This window comes from Mya arenaria, chromosome 15, assembly GCF_026914265.1.
Source record: "Mya arenaria isolate MELC-2E11 chromosome 15, ASM2691426v1".
NCBI lineage: Eukaryota > Metazoa > Mollusca > Bivalvia > Myida > Myidae > Mya > Mya arenaria.
The window spans coordinates 45,520,065-45,548,040 of NC_069136.1; the positions used below are offsets into that span (position 1 = coordinate 45,520,065).

Below are 27,976 nucleotides of genomic sequence, written 5' to 3' on the forward strand. Positions count from 1 at the left end.
TCTATTTCAGAGTTATACTATTTTTACTGCAAATGTCACACAGACTTTACAGCTATTTAATATTTTTACTGCCAATATCCAGCAAATGTTACAGCCTTACTATAGTCTGACATTGAAAGCTTTCAATCAAGATTTCAAGATTGATCCTGAACTTTATTATCCCTGAATCCCGAACTTGAGATGTTGTGTTTTAAATCATTACACAAAAATAATGAATCACATATTATTTCACAAGTCCAGTTAAATTAGAAATTGAAACAACAAGATTACGCCCTACGGTTGAGGATTTTGCAGGACTAAGCTATAAACATTCGTAAAAGTTGTAATAAGCTCAGTTGTTAAAAATTAAAATCATTTAAGAAGTTCTGCAAGCATTTTTCAAGTGCTCAAAGGAACATTATAAGTAAGTATTACAAGGGCTCTAACAGCTGATTATTGTCAATCGTGAAACAAGAGGCCCAAAAGGGCCTATGTTCTACTGGCATGGCTCTTGTGGTCATTTTCAATCCAGAGCATGTACGTTTGAGTAATTGGCAACAAATATATAGTTCACTTTTAGTGTTTGGGTTAGCTGAAAAGGCTGCACGTTCAACATCTGAGGACAGGAAGTGTTGTAAGCAGATTAGTTGCATGAACTATTTTAATATGTGCCAAGTAAAGGTAATCTGAGGGTAAAAAATATTTGCTTTCAAAACTGTACTCATCGTCAAAATTTCATTTCTGTAGCTTTAAAAGTAAAAAGTTGGTCAAAGGTCAAAGTCAAGGACATCCGAGGACAACATTAATGCTTGTTTGCAAAACTGTTCAAATGGTCAAAATTTCATTACTGTAGCTTTAAAAATTAATAAAATAAGTCAAAAGGGGTGGGGCCAGCTTTTGCCCAAGGGGTATTATTTTAAATGATATCAATTGCATCATATGATGCTCCACAACAAATATCAAAGGTATGGGCCTTGTGGTTTGAAACAACATTTTGAAAATATTGACACCCAGGGCAGTGCCAGTTTTGACCCAAGGGGCATAATTTGAACAGCCATGGTAGCCATTTCCCAATTTAAGGGGGATGGGGGGGGGGGATACAATCAAAACTGAAGACTGTATCATGTTCACAAGCAATTGTTTACAGACAAACTGATTTTTTAATACTTTCAAGGCCCATAATCTAGGCATGCTTGGTCGGATCTGGCTGGTTTTCGAAAGGAACCAAGCTCTAACGGATATCTAAATACTGTACAAGTTTCATCAAGATACAATCAAAACTAAAGACTGTATTGTGTTCACAAGCTAGTGTTTACACAATAGCATTTTTTTATACTATCAAGGGCCATAATCTAGGCATGCATGGGTGGATCTGCCTGGTTTTCAAAAGGAACCGAGCTCTAATGGATATCTAAATACTATACAAGTTTCATTGAGATACAATCAAAAATAAAGACTGTATCGTGTTCACAACCAATTGTTTACACAATAGCATTTTTTAATACTATCAAGGGCCATAATCTAGGCATGCATGGGCAGATCTGGCTGGTTTTCGAAAGGAACGGAGCTCTAATGGATATCTAGATACTGTACAAGTTTCATCGAGATACAATCAAAACTGAAGACTGTATCAATTGTTTACAGACGCACGGATGCACATACTACGTACACATTACCATCGCATAAGCTCTTCTGGCCTTTGGTCAGTAGTTTGGCCAGTAGAGCTAAAAAAGTAATCCACTCCTTTGGTTTAACAATAATGAATATCTATACGAAGGACAATGTAAAATGTATACACACATTTGCTGCATGGTTGCTGACTGGCTTGTAGGAGTTGGGGACGGTGGTGATCTGTTTGATTTCACGCTTTGGCTTGTTACAAAGCTCCCTCTGAAGTCTGAAGGAAAAAATGTTGAGATTATTGTCTGAAATACAAACAATGCAAAACACATACAGTTTTTCTCATCAGGTAAGATGAGAATCTTACTATACATGTTATTTTTTTGTCATAGTGAACATGTTTATTAAGTTTAATGTGAATTTCTACAAAAAAATGTTTTAAGTAATGGCCATAACTGAGCGTATGATGAAGATTTAACATTTACGACGTCAAAGATTCAGATGCATGATAAAACTATAAACAGCTATAAATCAACGCTTTGAATGCATGAGAACAGTATTACTAGCTATGACATTTAGGCTTTGAATGCATGAGTACTATATTAAAGGCTATAACACAAGGCTTTGAATGCATGAGAACTATTTTAAGACTGTGGCACAAGGTTTTGAATGCATGAGAACTATATAAAAGGCTGTGGCACAAGGTTTTGAATGCATGAGAACTATATAAAAGGCTGTGGCACAAGGCTTTGAATGCATGAGAACTATATCAAAGGCTGTGCAACAAGGCTTTGAATGCATGAGAACTATATCAAAGGCTGTGACACAAGGCTTTGAATGCATGAGAACTATATAAAAGGCTGTGGCACAATGCTTTGAATGCATGAGAACTATATAAAAGGCTATGACACATGGCTTTGAATGCATGAGAACTATATAAAAGGCTATGACACATGGCTTTGAATGCATGAGAACTATATAAAAGGCTATGACACAAGGCTTTGAATGCATGAGAACTATATAAACAGCAAACCCATCAAGGTTATGAATACATGACAACGGTATTAACATCTATGACACAAGGCTTAAAATGCATGACTATATTAACATCGAAGCTATGATTGCATGATGATTATAGTAACGGCTATGACTTCAAGGCTATGACAATACTCTTCATTGAAAAAAAAGATGGGTTTAAGGATATTGTACATTTCTGAATTCCAGATAGGGCTTTATGGCAAATTTTACCCCTAGATGTCTTTTCCAAAGAGGATGTCACGTTTTTAAAAAATAATGATAATTACCAATAAATATATTTCAAAAGGGAGAACCTAAAGAAATGAAGTCTTATTCAATTATCATTTCTAAGGTCAGTGCTAAAACAATCACTAACAAACAACATGTTCTCTCACGCAGACATTTCCCCTTAAAACTGAACAGGGTTTAGTATTGTAAAGGGAAGTAATCCCTGCATTAAATTGCATAAGCTCCACTTTTCAAAATTAAACTGATTTATACCTTACTTACAGAGTTGATACACTCACCAATTGTTAAGAAGAATGTTTTGATGAATTCTGACACATTTTAATATGCAAACGTTTAAAATCCATTGTGTTTTTCAAATTTCTCAAAGTGTACTTTTGCAATTACCGACCTTATCTGGAACTCTGACATTTGTAAATTTAAGACGATGAACATGTGCAAGTTTTGGAGGGAAATCAAATTTTTCCACTTAAAAGTATATTAAGCAATTGAATCATCACGGCTCCAATGCGCACTTTTTAAGCTGGAGGTAGCTCTTGTCTGCTACAGGCCGGCACTCGGCTCTCTGTATCACCTTGCCTTCGATGGCTACTCGCTCTAAAAAAACAACATCAGATTTTAGAATTTTAACAATTTTTTTAAGTGAAAGGACAGAAGCTGTTTAAACAATTTGTGTCGTTGATGCACAGTGCATGATGATTACATTCAAAGGCTAAATGCCAGGGGTACCTGATCTATATTTAAATGATGTGATGTTATGGTAACCTATATTTTTTCCTTATCTTTAATTTGAATTATGCAATGACAAATTCATTACTAATCATAAATTTATCATTTTGGTTTGAAATTACCTGTTATAATTTCTGCTGCTGAAGAACTGGGCTCACCTGAAAAATATGGTAACCCTTTAATTTCAATTTATAGGACTAAATTCCCATTCCGCTTATAAGATGACCCCCTAATTTTGCCTATGAAATCTTGTGTTTTTTTGTATGGACTTATTTATAAGACGTAGTCAATTTTTGAAGCAAATTCAGCACTTCATTCTCTCCAAGTCTGTGATTAAGTTCAAGCTAAGCAGTAAATTATCAACTGAATTTGTTGAATTGCTTGAAGAAAATCGCTGATTTTCTTGTCCACTGTGAGCTTTCTAATGTGGAGGTTAAGAATAGAACAAGGTAATGCTGTTAAGGATTTATTTTACGTGCGGTTACGGATTTATTTTACGGATCTTATTTTCTTATGCTCATTCAAATTTGTACTGAATTCAAACATTCCTGTGATGATTTGAAGGTTCACAGACGACAATTTATTGATTATTATTTTTCTAATTATATGGTATTTTCTAACTAGACTAGACGCAATGGTAGGAGTAAAATGGGCTCATACAGTATTCGACTGACCAATTTAAATACAAACCAAGCTTTTGATCTCACCCGCTCGTGTTTGTGATGTCACAAATTGTACTGTTTGATCCAACACACACGACATATTCCAATACATGTGTTAATAAAAAAAACTTTAGCAGCTGTTCGTTTGGATTGCAGTTAATGGGACTTAAATGAGGCGAAATAAAGAACCATTGATGATTGCGGATAAATTAATGTAACAATTAATGAAATGTGTATTGAAACCTGTCAGTTAGTCTGCATGATATACCGTACACAAAGCCTAATCGTAAGAAAAAAAATAAAGTTTTATTTCGGACATGGAAAAAATAACATGGTGAACAATATCCAAAATAGTTTCCTTATAAAGGTAGCAAAATGTATCTCCTGTGATCAACCATGTGTTTGGACAGACAACAAGCATTTGCCAATTAGAAGATATCGTATGTTCATCGTAGTGAAACAAAGCAGATGGTCGTCTTAATCCGATGGTTGTGACCTTGTCACTTTTATTGGGGTGTCATCAACAGACAATAAATCGGTCAGTTGAATACAGTTATGTTGAATATTACTGATTCTGATTGTAGTGTATTCTTTCTGAATATCTTATAGCCTCACTTATGAGACGGGCCCACTACTGTAACGTTAAAATCTGGACCCAATTTCCGTGTCTTTTAGTCGGGGAAATACAGTACTTCACCAGAATGTTCGCCTAAGTAATGGCAAAACTAAGTTACAGTGGAAACTCACTAAACCGGATCTACACAAAACCGGAATCCTCGGGATACCAGACTTTTTTCAGAGTCCCGGTTTTCCCCTTCTATTTTCAATGTAAAAAAATCCCTACAAAACCGGAACCCCGGAATTCCGGACAAAAAATCGAGAAAATTTGTTAGTTGTCAACGTAATTTTACCTCACAAAACCGGACGTTTATTTGTTCAAACATGTCAAAATAATTTTGTGTATTAGGAATTCGCGATTCGTGTGTCACTTTGTTTTGACAGCCGGTGCGTCGTTAAATATTACACCTGTGATGTTGTGAAAACTCGATAATCGATAATGATGATTGTGCTGTGGATTGACTGTCGCGCGATAATCAAACTTGTGAAAAGAAAATTGATTGAAACATTAATTTGTTTGTTGCAGAAAATAAAGAACTAGAAACGGTTATTTAGTGATCATTTTGGAGGGCTGTTTTATCTAAAGACTTCTATGATTCAATCAAATTAGAGCGGTGCGTTAATTAAACTATCAAACATACTAAACAAGCATTAAATTACGGGAGTTGTTTTATTTCAAGACTTGGAAAAAAGATGATTATAAAAACGCAGAAATGTTTAATTATGCTTATCACTTTTGCAAGTGCTTTAATCATGTCTCAACCTCTGTCTAAATGTCGGAGAATTGAACTGTCCCTAGAGGACAAAAGCCGTTAAAGGTTAACTCAGTTAATATTTTGAGTAAACTTACTCCGTACATCAAATCCTCACTAAACCGGAATCCTCACTAAACTGGAAATTTTGCCCAGTCCGGACCTTGTCCGGTTTAGTGAGTTTCCACTGTACTTACAAATCATTGTTCAGCTAATTTGTGTTTTCTCTCGTTGCTGTAACTTCCATTGCATTAATGTTTGTCAAACAATGATAAAAAACAATATCAGAACCATTTGCACAAAAAGTATTTTAGGGATATTAATCCAAGCCTAGAACTAAGCCAATAAGTCTTACTTTTCTTCTCTGAGAAGACGACAAGATTTTGGTTCCCAACTCCGGTAAGCAGGAACTTGTGTTCTTTAGGTGTCGTGGAAGGCATGCCGGGAACCAACTGCTTGGCCTGGTCATCGTTTGTGGAGAATGTTACCTCCGGCTTAGCTCCTTGTACACCCCTGAGTTATTACAAGTAGGCCATAAAGTAAATCAAATCACATAAATGAGTTACTAACTCCTTAAATCCTTCCTGTAAATGACACTCAAAAAGACTGAAAAAAAGAGATGTAATCAAACAAGACATTGCTTGGTATGCATTATCTCTGCATAAGAATTTTGAATAAGAAAAATAAATTCTTTGGTACTTTTTTAGTACTGGCATGAATAAAATTCAATAAGCAGATTTTCTAAAACATTTATGGTACAAGTCAGTTTAATGATATAATCAAACAAGAGCTGTCACAGAGACAGCGCGCTCGACTATTCCAGCGCTTTTCAGTGAAAGGATTGAAATGTTTTGACAAAACATGGATCACTGTAAAATTAGATTAGATTTCAATGCAATACATGATGTATTTGCCGAGATATTAACATAAATTTTGTTACATGCAAAATTTTAACCAGAATTTCTAAGTCCAATAATAAAGGGCAATAATTTGCAAAAAAACAGTTATCTAAATTGGTTATTCAAGTAGGTTGGGTGGTTGAGTACCAGTGTATAAAGTCTCAATGCAATACATGAAGTAGTTGCTGATATATTAACCTATGTGTGCATACCCGGTACATGCAAAACCTTAACCGGAATTAACCGGAATTTTTAAGTCGCATAATAAAGGGGCAAAAATTATAGAATATGCAAGATAGAGTTTTCTCCCACCTCAGATAAGTAGATCCAATAACTTAACCATGCTAGATATTCTTATCTTGCCCACGGGCGAAGATAAAATGCCCGTATGGAACTCCTTTTAATGGTCACCACATTGTAATTACCTCCCTTGTTGAAGACTTTCGTCAGTAGCATCAAGGAAATCCTGTTTAATGGTATATTAAAAACGCTAATTAATTATTTCTCCCTTCAAATGTCACCATAAAACAGTTTTCACACACCATTCAAGAAATAATGCTTCATTATCCTTAGAACTATTTAAAAAGACCGATTTGTCTATCATCATTTACTTGATCATTGCGCGCATATCCATGACAACCACATGATATCGCATATCCATACGCAATTATTTTCACTAAGCACAAAAGAGTTCCAGCACAAAATACATTTTTACTTAATTTTGTTTAACTGAGGTGGGAGAAAAAGCATCTACCATAGCTGCTCGTGTAAGATAGGTTCATCCCGACCCTCGCGCAGGGTGTTTTGCAGAAACTCGGTAAACCTTGTTTCCGCAAAACACCCTACGCTCGGGTCGGCCATGGAAGATACTTATAATCTTTCCTGATTTATTAAAAAGTTGAATGGTTGGGATCCTGTGCATAAAGTTTCAATGCAATACATGATGTACTGTGAAATCATTAATGTTCGTGGGGCATTAATGTTCGTGGTTTTCGTGGGTTGGGTGATCCACGAATTCAAGATCCCACGAAATATAAACCCTTTATTCACTTTTTCAATTGCCTTGTTACGTACATACTCTAGTATATTATTTACAGAGGTCGCAGTATACAGTGTTAAAACCTGTCTCACTGTATAACTAACGATTATTATTCTGTTAATATATTATAACTGCCTTTAACAAATAATGAACCAAATCAATTAAATGTGTTTTATGCAGCAAATGACAGTAATAAGCACGTGTTTAAGCGTGTTCTGTTAATGAAAATCTCCAAGTTTACAAGATGTGTGTGATGACTGTCTGTACTCGATTTTTTTTATTTTATGAAATAATTAATCGATTACTAGTACATTGAAGATTACTAAGCACCGAAGGTGACAATATACGCACCTTTTCGGTGTTTTCACAGTTTGCAAAATTCTTAATTGGCATTCAATGGCTTCCCCTATCTGTATTTATGATCAGGGTACATCTTCTTTTATTACCTTTATTCCCAATTAAATCGATAAGTGACATGGGTATATGCATTAATTGGCATGTCTTACCACATTAGCGAGTGTCATAAACCGAGTGACGTAGAAGACGGAAATCACGGGCCAACCACGAAATTTCATGCCCACGAACATTAATGATTTCACAGTATTTGAATTTCTATGTTGAATAAAAAAAGGCCATAATTTAAATTTAATGCAAACTAGAGTTATCTTACTTGGTTATTTAAGTAAATTGGATGCTTGAGTACCATTGTATAAAGTCTCAATGCTTACATGCACATCCTTAACCAGAATTTCTAAGTTGAATAATAAAGGGCAATTATTTGCATTAAATGCAAACTAGAGTTATCTAACTTGGTTAATTTAGTAGATTGGATGGTTGAGTACTAGTGTATAAAGTCTCAATGTAATACATCAAGTGGTTGCTGAGATGTTAACCTATGTGTGCTTGCACGCAAAACCTTAACCAAGGGGTGACGCCGACGCTTGGGTGAGTAGTTTAGCTCTTCTTATTCTTCGAACAGTCAAGCTAAAAACTACAAAGGCTATGACTCTATTGTGAGCGTCCAATCTGGTAAAACCCCAACAAATAGTCAATACATGAACCTACTTTAAACGGGTTATCTTTAGTCTTCCAACGTCACATTTCCCAGAGTTCTTCTTCCATTTCTCCGACAAATACTTAGGTACCTTGAAGACAAAATAGTGGTTTAGTTTGTGACAACCCAGATAATGTAACAACTAGCATTTATACTGTTTTCTTGGACAAAGGGGTGAACTGTCACTACTGGGTAAACAGAAGAGCTGAGCGCTATGGAAGCAACAAACCACTTTTTAAAAACCAATTCAGTTAAAACAGAATCAGTTAACCAAGATAATGAGCCAGTAAGGTTAACCAAGTCTTCATTAGCATGCACATGGTTCTAACATTTATGACTGGTAACATGATGGACATCATGTTATTAGTCCACCTAAGGGGCCGACCGAGTCTTTTGATGATTTTTTTTACTATAGCAGACTCTTGATGTCCACCATCCCAGCAAAAAGTAAAAACGGCCCTTTCGCAGAGATTCTCGTGGCCCCAATTTTTAAATCATCTCCGTTATAAACTCAAATTACTACTAAAATATTATTGCCTGCTATTAAACACATATTTATATATGTCATTATGTAAAAACAACATGTTCAAAACTAGACTATATTTATGCGAAAGTAACAACTCTAATGTCAAATTTAATCCAGGTTAGATCACTGTGGGGTATATATTGAACAATTTTGACATTATTATTCAACATAGATGCACGATATTACTATTTATTCTTTCACCCGGTGATGAATGGTAGAGAGTTGTAGCATTACAGGGATACATAAGAAATGTGAAAATAATAAAAATTATGATCGCTCATTATTGTAATCATGTTACCAAATATTCTATCCGTCAGACACTCACCATCAGCAAGAAATCTCTCCACAAAGATATGTGACCGGGTGCTTTCATCTTAAACAGTGTAGCAAATGTGTGAAGTCATGCATTCAAATGGCGATAATTACTAGTTATTATCACCTTTCAGGCAGTGTGCCATCACACAATAGCCACTATATAATACATATGTGGTTCACTTGGTCCTGAAATGGTACACTTAGGAACTTGTTCACTTGTGAAATGGTTCACTTTGTCCTGCACCCCTTTCATGACATGAACTATTGAGTAGGAGTTTGTAACCGGGCGGTACCGAGCAAACCCATAGGCCATACACCTGTTAGGCTAGTGAACAACGACAAAAGTTATTCTATCCGAAATGTTTCTCTATCCGAATTATAATCTCTCAGGAAAAGAAAAATTAAAAGTTTAATTGGAAATCAATTGACTGACCTTTACCAACCATACTCCACGACCTGCAGCAGTGAGGTCGACCTCCTTGACCTGTTTTACTTTCTCTTCGTCGATATTTGCGGACATTTTAGGTTTTTTTGTGTTATATGTTTCTTTCGTCTTTCTTTATTTACCGAATCAGTAAGGCGCTTGAGGAAGACAAATCAAGCGCCTTCTCTCTCAGATTTTGGCGGGGTTTTTAGTGGAAAAAAGAAACAAAAAGGTGGGTAAATCATCTCTTAAATAATGTACAAAACGACATTTTTCAAACATTGGCTTAACTTCTTTTATTGTAAGATCCTCTCATTTCGTCTTTTGTGATACTATCTAGGAAATGTCAAAATGAAACACATTTTCGCGACTGACATTTATTTTCACAATTGTCAGCACAATCTGTCTCCAGTCCAGTACTAAAGTACCTGGGTTAGTTTGACTCAAAAAATATTTTTAAAAAATAATAAAACCCTGGCAGTCACAGTGACTGAGAAAATGTGCTGCCAGACCGGTCGAAACTCAGAGGCCTCTCATCAGGGCGAGTCCTCTACTGACTGAGCTACTGGACCGCTTACACACCACCTCATTACATGTTAGGTATCAGCAGCGTGACACTAACAATTGGACATTCATTGTGTTCACTTTATTAGCAAAATGTTGCTTTCTGACATAGCATTTATGACGCATTTTATCACATGGTATACACACATTGATATAACCAGGCATAAATTCCAATACCGTAATTCACCTAAGAGTTTGGACACTCTAAATGTTCGGACACCCATAATTATTTTCCAAAATAATTTATTTTGCGTACTTAATTTTCGGACACTCAAAGGACTTCAATCATAAATTTCACAGTTAACAAGTTTCACAGACGAAGATTATTGATTTTTATCTTTACAATGCCTGGCTAGATTACCTAACGTATACACCCCTGTGACAAGTTAATTAGTTAATACTACCCATCCTAAAAGATTTATTGCCTGTTGAAAAGGAAGTGTGATATATTTATTGGAGGATTAAAGAAACAACAAGGGGAATCAAGGGACTAAGAAAACATAGACATGACATGTTTGTAAAACGATCTGCCAATAAACTTCCAAACTTGTACCACACTTATAGACTGTATGAAGCAATAATCGTACAGTTATACATTAATCATGCATAGCAATGTCCTTGCTCTCCACGAGATCCTCGTGGGTATAACTGTAAGTTATGTGACGTCACACAGTGTGACTCTTTGATCTGAAGCCGATACAATGTGTTTATTCAGTTCAATGCATGTATAAAATGGTGTTTTAATTAACTTAGTGAAGGATTTACACTTATAGGCGTAATAAATAAGTTTGACCATTGATTACTATGGATAAATTAATAAGTGGTAAAATGCAAACATGAAGAAAAAAGGCAGGTTAAACAAACATGTAAATAAATTGTAAAAATGGTAATTTTCTATGTATTCGGACAGCGAAAAAATAATTAATTTAAGGTGTCCGAACTCTTAGGTGAATTACGGTAGATTGTATCTCAATGCACTGGTAATTGGCACATCCAGGATACTTTTTCAAGCATTTATGGTACAGGTGTAAAAAAACATTAAAGAAGAAAATATATCACTCAGAAATATCGTTAAATGAATCATGAGACTCTCATTATATTAAACTAAAAAAACTTCTGTTTTCTTTAAGAGTAAAAGTACTGGAGTAGAGTTTATATTTCAATGGGAAAAACTAACCTTATTTTCAGAGGGGACAGTGGAAATAAACACCACCACTTATATAAGGTAAAAAAACAACCTGTGATATAATAACAAAATAGAAAAATATGTCAAAAGGTCGAGTAGACAGAATAAAACTTTAACCTTCAGACGGACAATATCGAGAAATGCGCTCTGAAACAGATAATATATGTGCCAGGGCTTGTGTCATTTTAAAGAGGATATGGGGCTGCTATAGAGGTCCGGTGGAACACCGCTTCCTTTGAGCAAATATTCTATTCTTTTTATTAAATAATTGTAAATCCTTTTCATACTTTTTTGAAGTTTTATATAAGTTCTATTAATGCGCATAATGGATCAATGTAACTGCTAGGAAGCTGTATATCGCAATATATTTCTTACAGATTATTTTATCAGCTCATGGCTTAGTTATTTAATGACTTATTTCTTTTAAGAACTTTATCTAAATTATGAATTATGATAGACATAAAAAAATAGACTATTTTGTTATATGGTGCATTAAATTGCAACGCCTTTTTTGTACAATAACTGCCCCCTTTCCTTAAGACACTAATCTACAATAGTTTGTCATTTTGATAAAAAAAAGAAGAATCATGTTCTAGCTTCAGAATGCATGCCTTCCTGAAGACAGGAACCATTGGTCCGGGCAACAAGGAGAAAACAGATCAGCCGGCAGGCACATCGAAAGACTCCAAAAAGAAGACCAAACATGTACCATGGGTGGAAAAATAGTATGTCTTTCAGCGTGTGGTGACGTGTGCAGCAGTTACAAAGTTAAAATAATAAATAATAAAAAATCACCTCTACAGAAACAAAAGATCCTCAAGCTAAATTTTCATTAAACAAATATATGAAGAGGCATGTTGAAATTTTCATTAAATGTGTTGGCTTAATAATCACAATCAGCAAATGTGTATCTATCAATAATTATTAATCATTCCTCTGCCAAGGACTTGCAAACATTGGGCTGGATGGCCCATCAGACTTGAAAACTAGGGGTCATTTTCAGAAATGGTAGGCCTGTCTTGTCAGAGTGACAATTTAAAATATTGATAGAATCTTTATTATAAATGGTGATTTTCTATTAAGCAACTATTTATTATTATATAAACATTCATTTTACCTTATAAATGTTGTCACATATTACAGCTTAAACCTTTATGAACAATGATGAAATTGGCAATACTCTTGTTGATAATACTCTAGAATTTTGATGAATTTTAATTTTAACCACGCCAAGCACTGCAGGCTTGGCAGATCACTTATAAGTTGTCAAAGAAATCAGTTTCCTCTATTTCTTCCGTTATACTTTCCTATGTACATTTAAGGTTAATGAAATTATTTTATAAAATACTATAATAATGCTGATTGTGTGTTTCCAGTCGACCAAGGACGATGGATGATGTGGCTTACCAGGATGAAGTTGTGGCTGTTCTGAAGAAGTCTTTGCAGGGATCAGATGTAAGGTTACACCCTGTCACTTGAGTTCAAGCAATTAGTCCAAATCCTAACTTTATTAATTTAAAAAAAAAACAAAGGCAAATAATATCAAATCAGATGTTGATCAAAGCCCAGCAAACATTAAACAGTGGTGTCCTTTTTGGCTTATAATGCTAATAATTAATACAGTAATTTTGTATGTAATTAATATACTGTACACTTCTGTGCACATGGTTAATGTTGACTATAAACTCAAGTACTTATGACTAATTTCTCAGATTTTGTCTGAATCTGAAGTGATTCATTTCTACATTCAGCTTCCCAACTTGCTGTTCTATGGTCCCCCTGGTACGGGGAAAACTTCTACCATCCTGGCAGCATCCAGGGATCTGTTTGGGTAGGGATCAGGGTTCTCATTAAGATTCGATTAAACTGTCTCAAATAAAGTTACCGGCCAGTATCTACTTATTCTACAAAAAACTCTTTCACTTATTTTTCCATATTTGAAATGGCCAAATTGCCATTTGAACCAACTTTTTTGGCCAGCAGTTGTTTCTTTTTGAGAACACTGGTAGGGATAGTTTCATTCATACAGGATATTACATGAGTCACAATGAATTAGATATTCTATATTTTGAACGACCACAAATGTGATAGAATAATTCTATTTATATCATAATTTGATTGTTTACTGTGCTAAATACACTTCTGCAAAATGCTGTTAAAATATGACATGTCAAAATTATAACACTAGTTTTACATAAAATTTCCAGAATAAAATGTCAAAAATAATTATATAACACCAATCAATGTTGGTGATGCTGTTTATGATATAAAATTATTTTTTTAACTTGGAAAAATGTTTTGTTAGAATTTGGCAAATTTAATTAGTTTGTTTAGCTAATCAATTATATAATATGGAGAGGTCAGAAAACTTTTATTAACTAAGAATATTGAGTGTGATTAATCAGCTGACCGGTTATAGCGAGCTAACATGTTGGGATAAAAACCAAAACTACTGAATGCCGACTTCTTACAGAGATATATACAAGACAAGGGTGCTGGAGCTCAACGCCTCTGACGAGCGAGGAATCAGTGTGGTACGAGAGAAGGTGAAAAACTTCTCCCAACAATCCGCCAGCGCTGTCAGACCAGAGTAAGTGGTTAAAGAAAACACCAAATAATCTCGAATTTGTATTCCACATAGATATATATTCAAATAAAACTTGGTACACATGTTTCCAGAAACAATAGGCGCATGTGTAGCAAGACCCATAACTCTGGCTTAGATTATTGTCCGGTACTGCTCATCGTTAACCCTTTGCATGCTGGGTAAATTGTCGTCTGCTAAAAATTGTCGTCTGGTTTATTCTTAATTTCTTTCAGTTTACTTAAAACTTTGGGGATATATTGACTGAGTGGCAAACAGCTTGGAACCTGACCAGGTGCCGAGTTACTCGGTGTCTGGTCTGGTTCCAAGCTATTTGCAAAGCCTTTAAAATCACCATTAGGGCTGCCACGATATACTGGTATACCGGTATATCGCGGTACGAAGCAAAAATAAACGTACCGCGGTACAACATTAGTGTACCGTTTTTTTCCGTTAAAATTCAATTTTCAAAATTTTCGGTCTTTTCATAATTGTTTACATATTTCTAGTCCAAAGTTAAAGACTGAAATGATATAGAAGTTTTGAACTCCGTGATGGTTTTATTGTTGTGTTTGGTTCATTTGTTTTTAGTTAGATATGTTCTAGTCAACATATGATATCATCATATCTATGAATTGTTTAAGCACTTTGCTATTTTGAATAAAATCTTCCAATTCGAAACAATATTATTAATACCCCCGGTACACAAAAATATCGCGGTACGTATCGCGATACGCTGCTCTTGTATCGCGCTATACCGCGATTCGGTCTTGGCGTATCGTGGCAGCCCTACTGCCCATTGATAATTGTCGCCTGCCAAACCAAGGGTTCGGGAGGGGGATATTAATTTGGAGTTGTTCGTCCTTCTGTCAAACCTTTTTCTGTCTGGAACCTTATCTTGCTAGGGATTGGGATGGTAAAGTTCAAACTTGGCCAGAGTGCTCCTTTTTAAACGAAACATCTACCATAATAGTTTGTCACATTGGATCAAAAACTTGGTCACTATTCAAAATCTTAGAAATTCTTTGCAACAAACTAGAGGCATTATATTTGGTCCAATATTCACCAAACTCTATCTGAATGGTTCACTTGATGACCCCTTTAAGGGTCACATGTAATAAAAAATTAGGTCACTAGGATTTTTGTTTTGATCCATATCTTGGTAGGGATGGGTTAAATCTTTTGAACATACTAGAGGCAAGATAAGTTGGTCAAATATTTATGAAAATTATTGAGAAGGTTTTCCTGAATAAGATCATTAACTAGTGTGAAACTGGGTCACAAGAGGTCAGAAACTAGGCCAAATCTTTGAAAATCATGTCAGAAACCATAACCTGATAATCAGAGTATTTGCCTTGATGAAATCTGAGATTAGTTTGAAATTGGTCACAAAGGGGAAAAACAAGGTCAATAGGTCAAGTATTAAAAAACTGTGAATACTCTATAGGCTTCATTTTTTGCAATATTTCTAATCCAATCTTGATGAAACCAAATCAGATTGTTTCTCGTGATAAAATCTTGTTGGTTTGAAAATGGGCAATCATAATGTGGGGTCAAAAACATACCCAATAGTTATTAGAGTCCATCACTCTGCAGCCCTTGTTGAAATATATCAACAACACATGATTTTCATTCCATTTACTTTGCCTTATAAGGTGGGGATATAATTTTAACAAATTTGCTTGTTTAAAAAGTAAAGTCAAAATGTATAGCCAGGCCTTTGTCTACCCATTTCAAGGGTCAGATTATCTCACCCTTTCCCAATGCCTAATATGTTTTATTTTTCCAAATTTTGATAAAAAAAATCCCAAATGAAATGAAATGCTGTCATAAAAAGCCTGGCTTCTCAACTTTCACTTTGCCCCTTACCCAAGGAAATAATTTATTTGAAACAATTGTTCATTTACAAATATAAATGCATTTATCAGCACTTTGGGGTGACATTCGTGATTATTTACACTAATTTCACAATGAAATGTAGCCAATAATGATGATTTCGTTGATTATTTTTATTCCCAATGTTGGCACTGATTTCACAACTTAAAAAAACTCAATTTTTGCAAGTACTTTATCCCACATTGTCAAAAAAGGCCTGAAATTTCTTCCCAAATTTGTAAATTTAACATCACCAAATTTCCCAATTTGTTAAGGGTCTTTTTCCCAAAATGGACAGAAAAACCCTTATAGCAAGTGTAGGCATTTATTATACCTCCCTTTCGGAAAAAGGGTTTATTGCTTTGCGTTTGTCAGTTGGTAGGTAAGTGGGTAGACCACAGTTGTCCAAGTCAATGCCTTGACCTAACTTGACTCGGAAGTTGGGTGTGACCAGTAGGTGACCACTTTTGAATTTGAGGTCATCAGCTCAAAGGGTCAAGGTCACCATGACCTTGAAACTGAAAACTTGTCTGATTGATTAGTCACCAATGCCTAGACCTATGGTCCTCAATCTCGACATGGAGACTGGGTCTGACCAGTAGATGACCCCTTTTGAGATTGAGGTCAAAGGTCAAGGGCACAGTGACCCTAAAAAGCTTGTCCATTTGATGACTTGACAATGCGTGCAACCATGGCTCTCAAACTTGACATGAAGGTGTGTGACCAGTAAGTTACCCTGGTTGATCATCAGGCCAAAGGTCAAGGACACAGTGACCTTGAATGCAAAAAGCTTGTCACAGTAAAAACATTTGACATGAAGGTTTTGGGTGTGACCAGTAAATAACCCTGATGACCCCTATTGATTTTGAGTTATCAGGTCAGATGTCAAAGTCACAGTGGCCTTGAATGCAAAGAGCTTGTCTGAGTGATTACTAGAAAATGCATAGACCTTTGGTCCTTAAACTTGACATAGATTGGATGTAACCAGTAGATCACCCCTAAAGATTTTGGGGTTGTTTGAGAAAAGGTCCAAAATTCTTGTGCATTTGAGTGTCCCCAAATTTTACGTGGAAGTTTGATGTGACCAATAGATTATCCCATTAGATTATGGGGTCTCTGTGTCCAAAGGTCAAGATCAGAATATGAAAACCTTTGTCCAAATGCTAACTTGACAAGGCCCATAATGATGGTCCTCAGCTGGATGTGGAGGCTGGGCGTGACCAGTAAATTAACCCTATTGATTTTGGGGTCATCAGGTCAAATCGGCTTGCATTTCGGTCCATGAAAATGTTTAGTCAATTGTCCAAATATTCCTGACAACATGGTGCTCAGGGGGCATAATGTTTGACAAACATCTCTGGTTTATTGTTGAGTTATGTCCTTTATTTGAACTGAAAAAGCAATAACAAATGAGTGTTCACGTTTTTTTTTTCACTTCCCTTGACCCATTGAAATACCTGTATCTTTCTAATGTCGGATGTCCAAGCCTAAGCATCCACTGCCCTCGAGAGACAAAGACTTACCAATAAACTTTACGATGTTTAATCAATGCTTCAGCTTATCTATTATTCAAACAAAGGTTGAGATACTGTCATAGTCTTGGTGTCAGCATCGTTGTGCATCAACTTTTACCTTGGCCAAATCGCTGCACACGTCGTTAGCAAGGCAAATAACTCTGACTTCAATATATTTTGAGTTATGCTCCTCAATTGACAAATTTATAAGCAATGTGTGTGTTTTGCTGTGCTCTTGTTTATGTCAATTTATATATTTACAGTGGTAAACCCTGTCCACCGTTCAAGATAATCATCCTTGATGAGGCTGACTCCATGACAAATGCAGCACAGGTAGGCTCACTCTAACATTATTATGAGCTTGACTTTCAATGGTTCAAATTTGCTTCGATAAAAAGATGTCTCTTTGAAATTTTGGCTAATGTTGCTTTGTTTTATTGCTTTAGTGCAAGTATGGGCCGTTAAAACAGTCTTGGCTTGTTTAATCAAGAATTTCATATACAGTATTGTGCACTTGACGTGAATATATTCTTTGATACTTAAAAAGTGTTTAACAAGGAACAGTGAATATAATACCAATCAGTGCATTCAATGCTTCACCTACAGCAACTATGGATGAATCTCTGTTATTATTGAAACATATTGAAACAACACCATGAAAGAAAAGTATCCAAATAAAAAAAAAAAATCTAGATACAGAAGGAGTTTCCTATCAGTTTCTAAGACTTTTACCGACCAAGTAACACGGCACTCCTAATTCTTTGGTCCACTGATCAGCTAACGGAGGGTGTGAGAGTGAATAGCCGAGGAAAGTGTGAAATTACATTTCATGTCCGGTATGCCAAAAATCTGCAAAGGAAAACGTAAAGTGGAAGTTCAGCGAAGAGTGTACTGTAGTATTGTGTCTGAAACGTGTTTTGTATGCATCATTTCTAACATACAGTACATTCAGGATTTTATTATGGTCTTGGGTGTTTTATATGTGAACACAGTGGATCTATGCAGAAAAGATTCCATGCAATGTTTTAAACCTTAATTACTACATAATTAACAGAATGCAATTCAATTTTATCTGGAAAATGTTTGGAACTGTCTGTGGTTACCTGAAGTTGAGCTTCTGTCATTCCATGAAAATTTGGTGTCCTTGTTTCCTGTTGGTGTTTACTGTGACACTGTTAGTGTAGAATGTTTTAAAAATGTTAATTTTGAAATTGCACTGTAAATACATGCATGCCGGACAACATTCTTGTTCATATACCACATATGATAATTCTCGGTGCAGTTTGAGTATGGAAGAAGTCAACAAAATAAATATTCAATACTTTTCTACAAAATTGTAAGACTTTAAGACCAGGGCTTCCGTTAAAGGAAGTTTGGAAGTATATTACTCCCTAGAAATGGGTTAAAACTTACAAAAATAATTCCTTGGAAGTACAAAAACTTCCATAATTTTGAAGAAAACTTCCAAAGTAGAAAGCTTGGAAGTTTAAAATATCAAAACATTTTGTCAATATTACTTTTATAGTCATAATTTCAATCAGTTTAAGTGTCTTAAGTAATGAATTATAATAATATAACTTAAAGTGCAAATTATTTGATTTTTAATATATTTGTTGAAAAACAGTTGAAAAAGATATTGTATTATGGAGACTTGAACTTCCATTATTTAGTGTAAAACTTCTAGAAATGATAGACAGGAACTTCATACTTCCAGTTTCAATTTCTTAATGGAAGCCCTGCTTTAAGATTCATGTTAAGTTTATAGCAAGTTATTACATGTTTTCAGTCAGCCTTAAGAAGAACCATGGAAAAACAATCCAAGTCCACACGCTTCTGTCTGATCTGCAACTACGTCAGTCGTATAATAGAACCCATTGCTTCTCGGTGTGCTAAGTTTCGCTTCAAGCCACTCGCTGAGGAAATCTTGACGAAAAGACTGCGGCATATCTGTGAGGAGGAAAAAATAGCTTGTGAAGATGAGGTATTTTTCAAATTATGCACACAAATACCCATAATTTAGGTAAATGGGAACTATCAGTGAACTGCACATAGTTTTCATTGTTAGATTCACAAGTTCCATTTCCTTATGCCCTGATAAGGTCTGGTAGTGGATTAACTGGTTTGAAAGTCATTAGCAATAAGCAGTGTCCATTGATTAATAAACAGATCTCTGGATAAGTCAAGAATAAGGGCCTCAAATATTTGCCACAGTGATTGTACTAATTTCTTGCATCAATAGGGATATTTCCCACAAAAAGTCCAGAATTACGAACTTTAAAATCCCATAACTTCAGTTTTAGTATAGACATTTAAACAATTTAAACAGTTCTGTAAATGTCTTTTTATGTAGGTACAATTTTCCTACATGTAAATGCACATTGAAGAGAAAAAACACTCATGTTGCTACCTTTTGATAAACTCATCAGTCCTTCAAGATTTTCATTGACATATACAGTCGAACCGTGTGGCTCAAACTCCAAGGGATCGGGCGAAATACCTCCAGCCTCGGGGATCTGGAGCCAAGTAGGAATGATAACCTTCAGTATAAATAAATCGATCCTTAAAATCCAGTCGAGCCAACGAGGAAATCGAGCCAATGGGCTTCGACTGTAGAAGGTTATTCTAATGCACTGGAGGACAGTCTTACACTGAAGTATGTTTGTATTATACCAGGCACTGACAGCGCTGCTGAACACATCGGAAGGTGACTTGCGGAAAGCCATCACATTTCTACAGAGTGCTGGGAGGCTGAAGTCAGAGGCTACAATCACACAGGCAGACATATATGAGATCGCTGGGGTAAGTTATAGTTAAAACCATGGGAGAACCAACTACATGATACAGACATCAAACGTGAAATCTCTTTTATGACAAGCCAAAATTTGAGTGTTAAAATTAGGGATGCAAACGAATGGCAAAATTGATATTCGAATATTTGATAATTCTTTCGATCGAATATTTGATTACCGAAATACATATTTTGGAAGATATAGTAAACTACAATTATTATTCGCTTAAGTATTAGCCGGAGCAATTTTTCCCTACTTTGTCGTATCCAGTACTCGCGGCGGACCCCGATTTTCCCCAAATGTTCCTTTGAAAGTCGCAATTTTCAGGGGAAAAAAAACAAATACATTATAAACAGACACAACAACAAAATTTCAATTCCGCTGCTTTTATATGTGTTTACAATGTGAAATAAGATGGATTCCTAGTCAATTAACGTTTTGCGCCAACGAAGGGTCTTTCCGTAGGACAAGCAGCCTCATTCTGAGATTGACCTCTAAATTGACGAAATATAACTATGGCAAACCCAAACCAACTAGGGAACTAGTAAAATAATAAAACACACAGCTGAATTTGCAGCCGAGACAAAACATTGGTGTTAAAGCTGATTCCTAGTCAGTTATTGTAAAAGTAGGGGGACTTTTTACAGTAACGGACGATATGTCTCTAAATGACATATAACACGTCACATGTTTAGTGTATTGTCATCACATTTACACCTCTGGCATTAGGGGCCAGTCGTTGTAAAAACAAAAGAAACATACTTTATAAACAAAAGGTGTTTTAGGCAAAAGGTTTTTATTCTCTTTATTGAGAATTAGTTTCATTACTCTTTTTTTTCAAATATTCGAATATCGATTTTGACATTCGAATACCAAACGTTTGATCGAATATTCGAATAATTGTTTGCATCCCTAATCAAAATGGCACCCTCACAGATTTACCATTTTGACAACTTCCTTATTTTTTGTCTATTATTGCGTAAATATTAGCAAACTAGTGATATAAGGTTGCTGACAAAAGATTAGATTGCAGATTTTCATATTTCTGTTCAAAAGTTAATGTTTTATGGCTAAAAGCCTTACTAACAGTTGAAGAAAAATGCATAAAACCTCAATTTTTAGCTCGTCTGTTTTTCGAAGAAAAAAAGTCGAGTTATTGTGATAGCCTTGGCGTCGTCGGCGTCGTCTGCGTCTGCGTCTGCGTCGTCGTCGTAGTCCAAAAACTTTAACCTTACCTCATAACTCAAAAACCGTTCAACATTTTCACATTAAACTTGCTACACGTGTTCCTATTAACACTATGCATGTTTATAGCAGGTCATATAATTTTGCCTTTAATTAATATTGAGTTATCCCCCCTTTTCGACTTGGAATTTCATCAGACGAGCGTTGGCACCCACTCCGCGGTGCTCTTGTTGAACTTAAATATGAAAATCTGTAATCTGAATTTTTGTCAGCAGTCTTATATCACTGGTTGTCATGCATTTTTGCATAAATTGGCTTGTTCCAAGACAAAAAAAATTAAAATGTTGTCAAAATGTTCAATCTGTGAGAGTGCAGCTTTAAAAGCAACATTGAAAATGTTAAAATGTTGTCAAACACTATTTTCAATCAAGTACTTTGTCAAAATGTTCAATTTGTGAGAGCGCAGCTTAAATGTTCTACTTTGCATTAAACATGGTAAAAACTTAATAATCCATCCTTATGATCAAGCATTCATGAAGTTATCTGACCCACAAATATGTGAATTTGTGCCTGTTTCTTCTTATTTGTGATATTTGTTAATTACTTCTAGGTTATACCAGATGACGTTATAGACGGTCTCATCACTGTTTGTCATTCCAACTCTTACGAGAAACTTCAGTCCTGTGTACAGGTACAATAGCTTTTACTATTCACTAACACAATGAATGTTGGCATCAATTTTGTTTTTAAACTTTGTTGAAATAAACTTTGTTCAAAATGTTTTACTTTTCCCTAATAAACAAACATCAAACAGCAGCTGGCTAAAATACTCATTTGAACAGTTTTTATATTTCCAAGCCCTATATAGTTCAATTTTCTTTAAAATACCATGCTATTTATAAGACATTCTCAGAATGTCAGACTCTTATTCCTGGAACACTATTTATAAAAAAACCTCTTGTTCGACACTTCAAATGTTTCAGTAAGTCACATTAAAGGTGGTTAAGATACAGAATATAATCAAAAAAGTGTCTCTGATGTATCATATGGTTGCACTGCCATTTCATTTTTTGCAATATATTCTATACACATGTGCAAGACTTCAGCCAAAAAGAAAATTCATCTGAAAATTTCCGGAATATACATTGACCAACACCAGATGAGTCATAAATACAATTGTAACTATCCCATCTTCATGAAACTTAATCAGAATGTTTTGCCAGCATGTTATTTAAGACCAGTGTGAATATGGGTCATCTGTGGTCACATACTTGGTCTGTAGGTCAAATATTAAGACAACGTTTTGTGTTCATCCAATTTTCAAGAAACTTGGTCAGAATATTTCACAGCATTTACGACCGGTTTGAATATGGGTCAACTAGGTAAAAAATGAAGAGAAAATTGTGTGTTAAAAGTTTCTTATTTCTTTCATAAATTCTTGGCAATTATTCAATTTTCAAGAAAGGGTGTTCATAAGTCTACCAGTCTAGTTCTATATTTTGATATTGTATATATGACCTTGCATACTTTGTATGTTTCTTTCAAAAATAAAATCTGTTTAAACCAAGAAACTCAGTCAGAATATTCTGAATTAAACCCTTGTTAAGATACAAAATATGATTAAATAGTTTCTCAGTATCAGATCAAGGGATTTAAGCATGGCTAATCAATTCACTGATTCCTCCCTATGTGTTTTCTCATGCTACTTCTATGTTGGTGTGTAAGTGTAGTATTTGAGATCAAATATTGGGATTTAGATTTTTAGAGATGTTGACAGACAGTTAAAACAGCCTGATTAATTTTGAGGAAATTTTCAAAAGGGGAAAACCATTAACTCTTACAGACTTAATTGTAGAGAGTCAAATATTCTTGAAACCCAACTAGTTTACCTTATACAGGACCTGATGAATGAAGGCCACGCTGCGTCCCAGTTGATACTCCAGCTGCATGATAAACTGGTGGAGATGGACTCGCTAGGGGACAAACAGAAGTCTCTTGTCCTCGACAAACTCGCAGTAAGTAATGCTGGTCTTAACATGGAGTTATAATGGGCTATTTAAAACTGACTCCTTATGATTACTTATCTGTTTAGGATTTTGCTGTATCATCATTATGACCCCACCATTGGTATTTCAAACAGTTGCAGTATTAATTGTTGGGTTAACAATTTAGTAAGGAAAGCTTTGTCCTTACTATCTGTTCAGGAAAGTTAAAGATGCACTCTTACTCCCAAATAAGGTTTACCACAATTTATACTATTGTTTTAATATTCCAAAAAGGATTAATAAATGTCGGAAACAATGGTTCTTACGAAGGATACCAAGTTTAATTTGAAAGGAGTGAGCATAAAACACGGTATTTCTACCTTATGAGACTATAGTAGACCATAGTAAATATTTTAGCATTCACCAATCACTTAATGATATCAGTTATTACTATTTTCCAAACATGCATTGTTTAGTAAGAAGGTAAAGGTTTATCAGTAAAATTTGAGGTTTGTTATACAAGTGTATGTATGGATTTTAAATAAGAGTGTCACTTTAATCCTTAAAGTCATTATGAAGATAAGTCATTAAGTTGAAACCAATTTTCAGGTTGTTGACAAATGTTTGATGGATGGAGCAGATGAGTTCCTCCAGCTGATGGCCCTGTGTTCAGTGCTTATGAAGCAGATTTGTCAGCCTGATCAGTGAGCGACAGTCAACAGTTTCTACCTCTGTGACAGTCAACAATTGTAGAATACTTATGCAAGAAAAACAGACTAAAAGTCATAATAGTGATAAAAGTGTGGCTTAAGGTGCAGTCAACAGTTAGGGCATCATGGAAGTCAACAGTTTCGTGTACTCACACTTAAAAGATGTAAAGTTTTTGATGATATTACATTAAAAACTTCATTACTTTATTAAGGATTGTTGCCTAGAGATGCCTACAATCAAAGAAAAGGTTTAAAATAAGCCAATGAACAGTGGCAGTCAACAGTTGCTCTCTGAAATATGTGACTGCAGAGTTACGAAATAGTGGCTTGTTAAATAAGATGCATTTGAAGATACTTTTTTATTTAAGCGTACCGGTAACCAATATGTGCTTCGCAAAACTTGTGCCCTTTATGGACAAACAACTGGAATCCGAGTGATAGGTAATTGCTACTGTAACCACTACTGGAGTTTTTGAAATATTACACAGCAAGCATGAGATTACATCTTTTGTATCGTTGCAATGAGGAGGGTTGGGTGTTGTTACTGTTTTGTGCACTACTGCGTGCGCATTTTTAGTGCTATTCATTTATGATGTCATGTCAACAGTAATCACACTAGTTGTTTATAAAATAAAATTTTACTGTCTTATAATAGCCATGTCATTTATGATATAAATCTTAATATAGATACTAATCTGCTTTGTCCAGTTATGATGAAACACTGTCTGCTTTAGAAAGCCAACACCACCATTAACTGACTTGGTGGTGGTGTTAGTAGTTTATACTCCGGGTCCCGGCGTGAGCACATTGAAGGGTCCCAGAGTGACAGTTCAACCACCGCACACCTATCCTGGGCGGTGAACCAGTACTAGGTGCCTTCACTTCTGCAAGGAACTGACAACTTCTGTACATGCCAGGGGCAGTGGTACAGTGCGAATGGTCGTAGAAAGAATTTCATAACCAATCACAACAGAAGTAACCTGGTCCGCCCGGGAATCGAACCCGGGTTGTCCGATTAACAGTCCAACGCTCTACCGACTGAGCTAACCGGGCGGACCATTAACTGACTTGAAGCTGTAATTGGTACAAATTATGCATAATGAGTGTACAAATTATGCATTATCAGTGCAAACAAGTCTGATCTGGAATTATTACTGATTGTTGTTGTTGAAACAGTGAACTTTTTTGCTGTTCGTTTGGAATGTAAGGAATGTTCTCTGGTAAAAATTATCATTATGTCACATTCAGGGTTCTCAATAAGTTTTGGTTGAACTGTCTCAAATAGTAAAGTAAACAATCAGCTTCTACTTATTCTACTGAAAATTCATTTAGTTTTCCAAATTTGAACCAGCCCTATTGCCATTTGAACCGTCCATTTTGGCCGGCAGCTTATTGAGAACACTGCACATTAACATGTTTTATTATATGAATTATTTTTGCTTTGTTTAATGAAGTTAACCATGATAAATGTCTTGATATGCCTCAATTACTTGTTTGATTGACAGTTTTCCTTGCATTAGATATTAGTGAGGTAAAATTCTGGAACACTTGATTTCACAAAAGCAATATAAATTATATATATATTATTTAAATCAAATGTCTTTAAACAAAGGAGTTCAGTTTGTTAACGTAAGTTATTGTGTATGTTAAGCTCATCTGACCAAGTGCTCAAGTGACAGCTATGTTTGTTGCCAACATTTTCCTTAAAAAAAATTCTCCTTAACCACTTGGCTAATTGCTACCAAACTTCACCGGAGTGTTCCTTGGTTGGTCCTCTTCCCGATTCCTCGAAATGAATTGGTTTCATATAGAACGCTTGTTGTCATGGCAACCAAAAGGAAAAAGTTTGAAAATCTCCAGAAACAGCTGGCCAGATCTCAAAATAATTTCATAAAAACATCCTAAGGTGGTCTTTAATTGGATAACTTCAAGCTATGTTAAAACCTGGTTCACAAAAGACTTGCCAACGGGGCAGGGCTTATTTCACTGTATGTCTATATGAAAACTTTGAAAATCTCCTCCTCTGAAACCGTTGGTCAGATTTCAAAATAATTTTAAAGAAATGTTCCTAAGGTGGCCCTTTATCAAATTTAAGCCATGTTGGTTTGTCTAAAACTGTCCAACCTATGACTTTCTTAGCCACCCACCAATGACTTATTTATTTACAAATGACTACCTAGCAACTACTTACATCCATAGCAACCAATGACTTCCTTACCCATCAAGGACTTCCTTACTTAGTAAAAAATGGCTTTCTTAGCAACCATTGATTACCTTTATAATAAACTATATCCACAGCAACAAATAAATCTTTTTTTCAACCAATGACTTCCTTGGCAACCATTCACTACTTTAGCAACATTTTACTTCCTTGGCAACCTTTAAGGTTTAAGCCACCAATGACTTCCTTTCTTAGCAACTGCATACATCTAATTCAAACAATGACGTCATTAACAACAATTGACTTCCATAGCAACAGTCTGCTTCAATCACATCCGTTGTCCCTGGGAACAAATTGCTGACAATGTCTTGACTTCCATAGAAAAACTGTTGATTTCCCTTTACAAGGACCAACCTCCTTATCAACCATCAAGTTACTTGGCAACCACTTACTACCTAGGCAAGCAGCAACATCCTTAATTAATGACTGACATGTTGGTCATTTTAATCAGGTCGGTGATTAAGGGCTATCTTGGCCCTCTAGTTCTTTCAGCTATCATTACAAACATATGCATAAAGGTTAGTGTAGCTCGATTGTGTCATAAGCTAAAAGCCTTTAGAATCACTCTTCTGGGCTGGAAACCAGTACTGGCCCCAATATTACAAAAATATTCCAGTCAAATTGCAACCCTAACTCATTTTACAACATGAAAACATAATATGATTACAAATCTTGCATGTTTTTATACTTTTTGAAAGATGTTATATGTCATGAAATGTGTTGATAAAAATAATGTGTTGATAAAAAAAATTGTCATTATTTCAAAGAAACTTAAGTCAGGCCCTAATTTCTCGAAACTTCTTAAGCTTAACAGGCTTAAGTAGCTTATTTCAATTAACCAAAATACTTACTTAAAAAGAATTTAGATAAATGAAAAAATACTTATTCTGATTATCATGATGATAATTCCTATCTTAAGTATAAACACTCAGTAGTTAATATTACGAAATTTATTGAAAACCAAAAATAGTAAGCTTAGCTTAATCCTGTTATATTAAAGGGACTTAACAAGTTTCGAGAAATCGGGGCCTGGGCAAAAATAGACTTGAGTAATTGTTAAAAAAACAAGAAATTTACTCAAATACATTTCTGGCAGTAGAATATTATTCCCTTGAAATCTTCACCAAAGGCATAAATCAACATATTTATATATTATTACATAATAGGATGCCCCTCAAAGGTATAAAATCGTATGAGTTGAGACTGAGATGGAGTTTTGGCTATAGTTTTTTCGTGATATTGGAGCCAGGTGTCAATTTTGAGGGGCCATGAGAAAGTAGCCCTTGTGGGCTGGAGAGACAACCTCTTGGGTGAGAGGCGGACACCTTAACCACTAGACCATACTCATCCCTCAGTCTACTTCATTCTTGAAGACCAGGGACCAAACAGTTTATTCACCAAATGTAAGGGAGGGGGGGGGGGGGGGGGCATTTATGTTAAGGTAATAGCAAAAGGTACTTGTATATTCATCATCATAATCACT

At 35.3% G+C, this 27,976-nt stretch overlaps 2 protein-coding genes and 1 non-coding gene across 4 annotated transcripts in view; 1 reads left to right on the top strand and 2 right to left on the bottom strand.

Moving 5' to 3' along the window:
* LOC128219074 (general transcription factor IIF subunit 2-like) overlaps positions 1–10,044 on the bottom strand; it is a 23,846-nt gene extending 13,802 nt beyond the window's left edge. Inside the window, exons 1-6 of the mRNA XM_052926895.1 lie at positions 9,890–10,044; positions 8,627–8,706; positions 5,979–6,136; positions 3,714–3,749; positions 3,378–3,459; positions 1,780–1,876 (exon numbers count right to left, since the gene is read on the bottom strand). Coding sequence (XP_052782855.1) covers positions 1,780–1,876; positions 3,378–3,459; positions 3,714–3,749; positions 5,979–6,136; positions 8,627–8,706; positions 9,890–9,976 — 540 coding nt within the window. The 5' untranslated portion in view covers positions 9,977–10,044. The remainder of the gene's footprint in view (positions 1–1,779; positions 1,877–3,377; positions 3,460–3,713; positions 3,750–5,978; positions 6,137–8,626; positions 8,707–9,889) is intronic.
* Positions 10,039–27,902, top strand: LOC128219073 (replication factor C subunit 4-like). 2 transcript variants are annotated; one of them, XM_052926893.1, is made up of 12 exons: positions 10,063–10,112; positions 11,633–11,669; positions 12,227–12,355; positions 13,007–13,085; positions 13,382–13,461; positions 14,104–14,220; positions 17,867–17,936; positions 19,390–19,584; positions 20,277–20,402; positions 22,188–22,268; positions 23,476–23,592; positions 24,172–27,902. In XM_052926893.1, exons 3-12 carry the CDS (start codon positions 12,234–12,236, stop codon positions 24,268–24,270), a joined length of 1,086 nt encoding a protein of 361 aa, XP_052782853.1. In that variant the 5' UTR covers positions 10,063–10,112; positions 11,633–11,669; positions 12,227–12,233; the 3' UTR covers positions 24,271–27,902. The 2 variants fall into 2 exon arrangements, with proteins under 2 accessions (XP_052782852.1, XP_052782853.1); XM_052926892.1 differs by lacking the exon at positions 11,633–11,669 and having other exon boundaries at positions 10,039–10,112.
* On the bottom strand, positions 25,254–25,330 carry Trnan-guu (transfer RNA asparagine (anticodon GUU)). The gene has a single exon. It is a non-coding gene; the product is annotated as a tRNA-Asn (tRNA).
* Positions 27,903–27,976: the final 74 nt, after the last annotated feature.

Bases quoted from the DNA above. Each gene is read 5' to 3' on its own strand.
- LOC128219073 (XM_052926892.1), top strand. From the start codon at position 12,234: ATGCATGCCTTCCTGAAGACAGGAACCATTGGTCCGGGCAACAAGGAG. The intron at 12,356-13,006 runs GTATGTCTTTCA...GTGTGTTTCCAG, and splicing joins GTACCATGGGTGGAAAAATA to TCGACCAAGGACGATGGATG. The intron at 17,937-19,389 runs GTAGGCTCACTC...ACATGTTTTCAG, and splicing joins CCATGACAAATGCAGCACAG to TCAGCCTTAAGAAGAACCAT.